The sequence below is a fragment of the Acanthisitta chloris genome, unplaced genomic scaffold, assembly GCF_000695815.1.
Source record: "Acanthisitta chloris isolate BGI_N310 unplaced genomic scaffold, ASM69581v1 scaffold41193, whole genome shotgun sequence".
In the NCBI taxonomy this organism is placed as follows: Eukaryota; Metazoa; Chordata; class Aves; order Passeriformes; family Acanthisittidae; genus Acanthisitta; species Acanthisitta chloris.
In genome coordinates, this window is record NW_008663994.1 from 20,559 (window position 1) to 29,544 (window position 8,986).

The 8,986-nt window shown below is 47.9% G+C and overlaps 1 protein-coding gene across 2 annotated transcripts in view; it reads left to right on the top strand.

Annotated features, from left to right (window-relative positions):
* SEPT8 (septin 8) overlaps positions 1 to 8,986 on the top strand; it is a 26,793-nt gene that overhangs the window by 4,378 nt on the left and 13,429 nt on the right. For both annotated transcript variants that reach the window (XM_009071146.1, XM_009071145.1), the window contains exons 4-8: positions 4,786 to 4,947; positions 6,378 to 6,474; positions 6,835 to 7,003; positions 7,258 to 7,390; positions 8,068 to 8,258. In XM_009071146.1, the coding sequence (XP_009069394.1) occupies positions 4,786 to 4,947; positions 6,378 to 6,474; positions 6,835 to 7,003; positions 7,258 to 7,390; positions 8,068 to 8,258 (752 nt within the window). The remainder of the gene's footprint in view (positions 1 to 4,785; positions 4,948 to 6,377; positions 6,475 to 6,834; positions 7,004 to 7,257; positions 7,391 to 8,067; positions 8,259 to 8,986) is intronic.

An 8,986-nucleotide genomic window follows, 5' to 3' on the forward strand; every position in this document is an offset into this window, starting at 1 on the left:
TGTCTCTTGGTGTGGTGCCAGCATTACATGTTCCCAGAAATATGTTTGGAGGAAAGCTTTTGCACGATTCCCCTTGGTGCTGGTGGTCCCACAAAGCATTTCTCTTACTTTCCCTCTGCATTCCCTACTTTTCACATCTCCCTGTGGCTGCCTTTAATGTGGTCCTTGGGTAATACCAAAATAAATCCTTTGTACTTGTGCAGAGATGAAAACTTTGTGTGCACACAAGCTTTTTATATTTCTAAACTTCCACTTAAATAGTCCTTTCTGGAGTCATTTTATCCCTTTGCTCTCATCCCACTTCTTGCCACAGCATGAGAACATCCTGGATTTCATGCTGTGGTGGCCTCGCACAAGCAGGCGCATGGAAATGAATAAGCAAGTAGAGTCCATTGATACTTTTCTGGGCATCAGGGATTTATGTTGCATTTCTGCACTGGTGTCATCCCAGGACACCAGGGTGCTTTCCAGGCACCCTCTAAAGGTTTGTGCATGGCAGTGCCTTGCCCCTTTCCCAGTACACATCAACCAGTTGTGCTGGGGGCAGTGCAGTGGTGTGCCAGCAAACCCTAGCAGTTCTGTGTGCTCCAGATGGTATCAGTGAGTGTTGGAGAATGGCTAACAGAACAAGGACATACTTCCACGGAGGTGCTGTGTCAGCAAGGAGACCCCTACTAGCCAAACAGGAGCAAGAGTTGAGCAAAGGCTTATGGGAGCTTTGAGCATATAACTAAGAAGTAGGCCTCAGGCATTTAGCTTCTCAGCATTACAAGTTATTTTCTCAGCATAATGTTGCAGCCGAAGGACAAGCTATCTGGGAAAGCTTAACAATGTTGCAAACCCAAGGATGAACTATTCCGGGAAAACAAAGAAGGATTCTCCAGAGAACAAAGAAGACTTCTTCAGAGAATAAAGAAGACTTCTTCACAGCTGCAGCTGCAAGCAGACATAGTATATAAATGTAACCTGTAGAGCTTAGGTAATGCTAAAGTGAATAATAGGTATAGTTGTCCTGCAAGCTAAGAAAGTATACAAATGTAACTTTTAGGGTTTAGGTAATGGTTGTGTAATGGTAAAGAGAACAATAAGCATAGTTATTCAGGCACTGTATAAGAGAAGGACTGAGCTAACAATAAAGTTTGAAGGCTTTTGCAGAACCTCATATTGAGTGTTTTGTGTCTTACCTGCTCGTGAGCTCTCAGCAAGTGAGTGGTTAACCGTGGCTGAGCAGAGAAGTGACCTGTACTGGCTCGTGTCTGCTGCCATGTGAGCACACCTGAACCTGGCCTTCCTCTTGGGAAGCTTTATGTGGCTGGTGGCCCCTGTTCTGCAGTTGAATGGAACCCATGGAGATGAAAGGTGTATCAGAGGCAATACTTAGCTGTGTGCTCTGCTGGCTCAGCCTCTGAGACTAGTTTAACAGGGAGTTTGCAGGACCCTGGTTCAGCTCCACCTGTGCTTTAGCCCACGAGTGGCATGGCATCAGGTGTTGGACAGGCTGTTGAATCTGTGTGATGATTGCAATAATGACTTTTGCTTTTAGTGTAAAGTTTACACAATCCCTTCTGGGTAAAGCTGTTTTGTAAACAAAATCTTCCATTGTACTGTAAACCAATAGCTGTTTGGCTGAGCTCATGGCCAACTGTTCTATGGAGTATTTAGTTACAGGCAGAGAGCAGAAGCATCTTCAGAAGTGGTTGTAGGTAGATGGAATGTGGCTGACTGGCTGCTAATGGGAAGCACATAGCATAGGACCTGGCTGGGGTTGGCTTTCCATTGGGTTTAACCTGGGAAAAGGAGGAGATAGATAAAAATGTGTTTGTATCAGATAAGAGGGCGATTTATTGATTTAAAACCCAGCCCTGTCCTGAGAACTGATGCAACAGCATGTGCTGCCATGGGCATCCTGGGGCTCCCTGCTGGTCCTCAGATGGTTTTCAGTCAGCATGTGCTTTGTGAGCTGTGGCTGATTGCTTCCCTCTGTGAGCTGACACATCCCAGGCAGGTGGGAATGCTTCAGGCCAGCCTGTGCCTCTGCTTTTTGGTTTCCAAGGTAGGATTTGCCTGTTGGCTTCACTGTGACTTTCATTCAGGAACATTTTGAAAATGGGGAAAAATCCAGCTGTATTTTGCAGGGTGGAAGTGCCTGTAGCCTTATTGTAGCAAAGTTATTTTCTACCAACTGACTTATTTTGGCACAGTGCTGTAAGGTTTTATTTTCAGAGACAAGAAGCAGCTCTGGTCAGAATGACTTGAGAAGGAGGTGCATTTTATGTATGTGCATGGGAGTTCCCTGTCTGGTCTGAAGCACAGACTTCCTCTGGTTGAGGTTCCAGCTCCAGCAAAGCCTTCCGGACATGGACTGACAGTCAAGGGGACACTGCACCCCTGTCACATTCAGTGTGGTGACAAACCAGTAGTCAGTTTCATGACTTTATTACTAGAGCTTTAAATAGAGAATATTGCTCTTCCATCAAGAGATACAAGAATGCTGCTGTAGGATTTTGCCTTCAACCCAAGGTAAACATCAATTTTGTACAAAGAATGGAGAGGGAACCCTCATGTAGTTCTGTCATTTCTTCCTTTTATTGGGTTTTTAAAACCTGTTCAGGAGGTTAGCATCTCTAGCTAGTCATATATCTGTTCATTTGGCCCTAATCTCTGTGCCACAGACTTGGCCTTTGCATGGAGGTGGATGTGTGGAAGGTGCTGTGGGAAGGCAGGATTAGGCATGTGGTTTGGTAGCATCTTGTATCTTGTTGGTTTCTTGTTTCCAAACTTTTCCATCCTTTTTCTGTATTGTAAAGGGATTAGCCCATTCTAGACTTAGGACTACACCCAAATGACATTTCCAGAAATCCACAGCATTGATGTGGCTATTGATTATTGAAAGTATGACAATCTGTAAAACCCTTTAGGTTGTGGACTGTGTGTCAACAAGTGCTGGCTGAGTTGCCTTTTCAAAGCCCAAGGAACCTGGTTGAGGGGACTTGAATGCACCTTGGTTTGCACCTTCTTTGAGTACTGCTGGGCCTGCAGCAGTGAGTGCAGAGCCTGCCTGCTCCTGCTGCTGGGAAGCTGGGCCAGGCTCCAGGCTCTGCACCTCCGGCCTCGCTGTAAGCAGGGCTGGGCTGATGGTTCTTGGAAATAGAAGGGGAAGTTGCTTGGGCAACAGAAAATGGACTAGAATCTCCTTTGGTGCTGTTTTGTTGGTGTGCCTGGCTGGCTGGAGAATGCAAAGCCTGGCACACAGCTCCTTGGCAGTGCCTGTCCCCTTGCAGATCCTGCTCCAGAGCAGGTGGCATGTGAGCCCTGAGCTGACCCTTTTTCTGCAGGAGATGGTGGATTCAAGCCTCCTCAGCTCTTTGCAGGTCAGCAAGGCACCCAGCTGTGGTCATGGCCCTTGTACCTTTGTAATGAGGACATCAATCTGCTGAGGAGTGGAGTGAGCAGCAGACCTTGTTCCCTAGGGGTTTGTGGTCCTTGATAAAAGAGGCCAGGTCAGTGGCTGAGAAAAAGAGGAATTTATTCTCTCAGATAAATTTGCAATGAGCAAATTAAGACTATTTTCATCTGGAGTGAGTAAATGCTCTTGTGTTTAGTGAGTGCTAAACCAGAGACGCCTGGGGGAACCCAAGAAGTATGGAAAAAAACACTGAGCTACAAAGAGAACTTGAGCTGGAAAAGCAAGGCCATGTATTTTAATGGGTACCCATTGGAGACCAACTGGCTGCTATGAATTTCAGCTCTGTAGGACAAAAAGCATTGGCTGTTGGGAAATGCTAGATGGCAAATCAGACTTTCCCCTCATTTGTCTGAATTCTTTTGTTTTACTGCTACGAATTTGGCCGCGGTTCAGACAGACGAGCTCTGTTGTTGTTTGTTTAAGCAGTGGTTTGCAATATCACACTTGGCTTTTCTGGGCACAGCAGCATTTATCTAACAGAGGTTCCTGTGACAGATCTGGCCCTGCTATAGTGCTCTCAAGTACAAGACCACAGTGAATCCCATCCCTCCTGAAGGATGTGGAACGTGGCCCTTGTATACTCTTGATCTTGACGGGTACTGTGCACAGGCAGATTTCCCCACCCTGCAGCTTGTGGGTGGCTTTGATTGAAGCCTGGGTTGGTGAAGCTGTGTGGGGTATGGTGACTGCTGGCTCATGCAAAACCAGAGCTGAGCAAGAACAGCATGAAAACAAATGTCCTGTGTGCTGTATGGCACCCTGCACCTTTTCCTGGTGGTCCATGTAATCCACACAGCACACCGGAGTTGTGATCCTCACCAAGAGGCTCAGAGTCCTTGAAGAGGATCTGCAGCTGCTGTCAGAGCATCTGAGGAGTCTCTGCTCTTTCTGCTTGAGCACAGGAAGGCTTCACGTCAGCTCAATGCAGTGTTTCATCCTTGTACTTGTCTTCTAAAACATCTTGTCAGCACAGCCAGAGCGGATGGGTGACAGCTCAGATGTGACAGTTACACTGTCTGTGCCTCCCTCAACGCGTGTAACAAAATACACAGACGAGAGCAGAGGCTTTGATCTGCTCGTTGTGTACTTAGTGCAGGGTGTTTGGTTTATCTGGAAGTCTTGTAGCAAAATGAGTCCTGGAAAACTCTTCCCTCTAGTGTTCAGCTGGGCTGGGCTGCAGCTCGCGTGGTGGTTTTGGGAAATGTAAAGCAGCCAGGGGGGCAGGAGCCAGGTCACCCCATGGGCACCACACTCCAGACACAGCTGTTCACCCAGCTGCTGCTCACCTGGGTGTTTGTCCTTCCTTCCTCCTGCTGTAGGTGAACATCATCCCAATTATTGCCAAAGCAGACACCATCTCCAAGAGCGAGTTGCACAAGTTCAAGATCAAGATCATGAGCGAGCTGGTCAGCAACGGAGTGCAGATCTATCAGTTCCCCACGGATGATGAGGCAGTGGCTGAGATCAACTCTGTGATGAATGTGAGTAATGCTGCCAGTCCCATCGCTGCCAAAAGTTGTGACAAATTAAATTGCTGCACAAAAGTGCATTGAAGGGCAAGTTTCACTGGGGATGTCCAGACACCGAATCTGTTGGAAAGTCGAGCTGTGGCTCTGACAGATGCCGAAGGCTGTTGCATACAGAATTAATTAAAATGTGGCTCTTGTTTAATCTGGGAGGCTCTCTGGAGAAACTCAGCTCTAGAATCAATTTTATTACATTTTTGAAAAATACTTTCTTCAAAATTCATTGCCTGCTCTTAGGCTGCTTTCCATTTGAGGAAGGAGAAACTTGGAATAAAAATTTGACAGTTAAGATTTATATTAGCCATCTGACTTAAGGAGGCTGAGCAGAGAAAACCCAATTTAAAGAAGAAAAATTGTCTCTATTTTGTCTTTTTTGAAATTCAAAGATCAAATTCAGACGTGGCTGAAGCATGTGCAAAACACTTTCAAGCTTCCTGTCTTCCAAATCACACTGCAGCTATTGCAGCAGAAACAGCTGAAATTTTTCCATGTTCATTTTATAATCAAAAGTAGCTTTTTTGTCAAAATGAACATTTTCCTGCATAGCTGTTTCTGATTAAATGCTTTGTCTTCTCTTTCACTCTCAACGCCCCTGTTAGTTTTTTTAAAATTCAGTCACCAGTTGGTTTCTGGGCCAGCTAGATAATGTATTTCCACACTAATAGTTCTTTTTTGCTGAATTCATCAAGAATTTGGAAGATTCACTCATTAAAATAATTGCAAGCTGTGTGCATTGGGGAGAAAAACAGGAGTCATGCTTGCTTGGCTTTTCTATTTTTCCTTCCTTCCTCCAATGAAAATATTTTTGGCCACTTCTCTACCAGTTCCACACTTCTGGATCCAGTTCTGGTTAAATGGGAAGGATTTTGTCAGCCTCGCCCTACCAAAGCTCCCACTCTGTGACTCCTTCCCTGCAATCCCGAGGATGGTGTCCTGTTTCCTCACTGTGCCTGATGCTTTGCAGACTTGGAGAGCAGCAAGCACATGTTGTATCCTGCACATGTCCCTTCCAGTGCCCACACACACACTGCTGTGCCAAGGCCTGTTTACGGATGTCCTTGCTTGTGCTTTCAGCCAGGCAGGGAGTGCCACACTCTTGGTGCGTGCAAGAATAGCCTGACAAACGATAGAGGAGAGCAGGAAAAAAAAACCAGCTGCTTCAGCCCAGCCAGCATTGCTGGTACGCTGTGCTCTGGCCTGATGCTGTTCACTGTTGGAATATCCTGGCTCATAGCGGAGGTGGCTCTGAGTATCAGAGTTTGCTAGGTTCAGAGGAAGGACTCTTGGGAGCAGATCCTGTGCCTGGTTGAGGGGGATCTATGGGTCCGGCTGATTTCTGAGGGATTAGCACATACACTGAGTCCCTGCCCTTGGCTCTGTTTCAGGCTCATCTGCCCTTCGCTGTGGTTGGCAGCACAGAGGAGGTGAAAGTTGGGAACAAGCTGGTGCGAGCTCGACAGTACCCGTGGGGAGTGGTGCAAGGTGAGGGCTGCGAGCCAGGTGTTCAACCCAAACCCTCCCGTGTGTGCTCAGGCACATGCTGGCACCTCTTTAGTTCTGCATGCCCCCAGCACCTGTGCACAAAGGTGCCCTGTGCTAAATGGCGTAGACTTGTCCTGTGCCACCTTTTGTGGGTTGGCCAATCTTTCCTTTGAATTCCCATTCCTAGCAGCAGGTACGAAGGTCAACAGGAATGTCTGCATCCAAGGGGCTGTGTTGTGCCCTGGGCAGGACAACAGGCAGAGTTCCTTGGGATGAGGGTGTCTGGAGTCATTCTGTATGTGCCTTTGTGCTCCCCTGCCACGTCTGCAGTTTGCTGACTTGTGCCTTCACTTCCATCAGTGGAGAATGAAAGTCACTGTGACTTTGTGAAGCTGCGGGAAATGCTGATTCGAGTCAACATGGAGGACCTGCGGGAACAGACTCACACCCGCCACTACGAGCTGTACAGGAGGTGCAAACTGGAGGAGATGGGCTTCAAGGACACGGATCCAGACAGCCAGCCCTTCAGGTGAGTGGCCTTCATGTCTAGCAACAATTTAGAGCCGTAGTTTGGTACCAACAACCCCCCAAAATGGGAGATTTGTAGGCGGTATTCACAGTGCTGGGCTGGAAAATACGAGCACTGGGTTCAAACTTTGCAGCTGACTTGGATGTTCCCTACCCTGCCTGTTTGTCTTTAAGCAATACAGACAGGCATGCATTTCCTCATCCCTAACTTACCAGTGTCCAAAGAGTCTGGATTTCGTTTGCTTTCTTCCTCAGCCTCCAAGAAACATACGAGACCAAAAGGAAAGAATTCTTGGGCGAGCTCCAGAGGAAAGAGGAAGAAATGAGACAAATGTTTGTTAACAAAGTCAAGGAGACAGAGGCAGAGTTGAAGGAGAAGGAGAGAGAGGTGGGTGTGCCAAAAACCTGTGAGGAGCCTAAAATACAGAGAATCTGGGTCTGGGCCATGTATGAATCCTGGAAACACGTGCAGGTGTTGAGCAGACCTCACCAGCCAAAGCACAAACATACACATATATCACGGGTTTAGGTGACTCAGAAACTAGTCTTCTATATCCTGTGCCTTGCCTAGGAATCTTGGCTGCTGTCTGGTGAGTTGAAGGCAATGGCGGGGTGTTTAGGTGAGCATCCATGTCAGGTAGACTTCCCCCATGAGGCTCACTGGGCAGCAGAGTAAAGGGGGCAACTGGGCTGGAGGCTTCCAGTCAGTGGTGTGAGATCCTGGGCAGCAGCTGTGACTGGGGAGGGATTAAATGGACCATCCTCAAAACTAGCGAGGAAGAAAAGGCCCTGAGATGTCCTCAGCCCCCATGCAGGGCTGCAGGCTGAGCTGAGATCCTCAGCTCATGTATCCAGGGCTCGCACTTCCTCCTGGTGTCAGGCAGGGCTGAATTTACTGTGTCTTCCCTGCTCTTGGTGGGCACTGGGTGCTGCACCCTGCCAGCAGGTCAGACCCCGTGGGGTGAAGGATTCATGTGGGAGGTGTGACAGGGGCTGCTGGGCCAAGGGAAGAACACCCTGATGGTCCTGCTGGATGCAATGCTCAGAGGGTCTGTCTCCTACCAGCTGCATGAGAAATTTGAGCACTTAAAAAGGATACACCAGGAAGAGAAAAGGAAGGTGGAGGAGAAGAGGAGGGAGCTGGAGGAAGAGATGAATGCTTTCAACAGGCGGAAAGTCGCAGTTGAAACCTTGCAGTCCCAATCCTTGCAGGCTACCTCACAGCAGCCACTGAAGAAGGACAAAGACAAGAAGAAGTAAGTGTCTAAACTGGAGTCTGCCTCTTCTGCCACTGGGAAGCTGGGGGTCTGTTCAAGTGCTTTAACATTTGGTCGATTGCTTGGACAGCAAATGGAAAAGGGGATTTTTTAGTATCCTAATTGCCACCCTTCTGACTCTTAGCTTAGAGCAGAGGAGACATGGGGCCCTCCTGTGCCCAGGCACTGCCTGGGAGAAGCCTGCATGGCTACAGGTGGGAAGGATTTGTAATTTGGGGCCATTCTTTAAAGGCCGGTGGTCCCATGGGTTTTGCTGTTGCCTCTGTGACAGACAGTTCAGGTGGTCCTGCAGGCTGTCTGCTCCTGGAGACAGGTGGGAAGGTGGCTGGAAATGACCTACATCTTCTGCTCAGCAGAGAGCAGTGGGGGCAACCCTGACACACCTGTATTGTCTTATGGATGCAGTCCCACATCACACACTGCTTTGCTGCAGGCTGTAAGCTTGGGGCTCTTCAGAGAGTATGCTTACTTTATTTTTAGAGGCAGAGCTGTAAAGAAGGAAATAGCAGCTTAGAGTGAAGATGCTTTGGAAATTCATTAGGGCTCCATGTGAAATGGGGCTCCAAGACAGTTCTGATTAGGAGAAAATTCTTTTCCCCTAAAGGCAGAATTCTTATCTTAGTTTGCAGCAAGTTAATTGACACTGCTGGAGCCAGCAGGAGCGAGGGCATGTATCCAGCCCCTGGTTGTGTAATGATAGAGCAGGA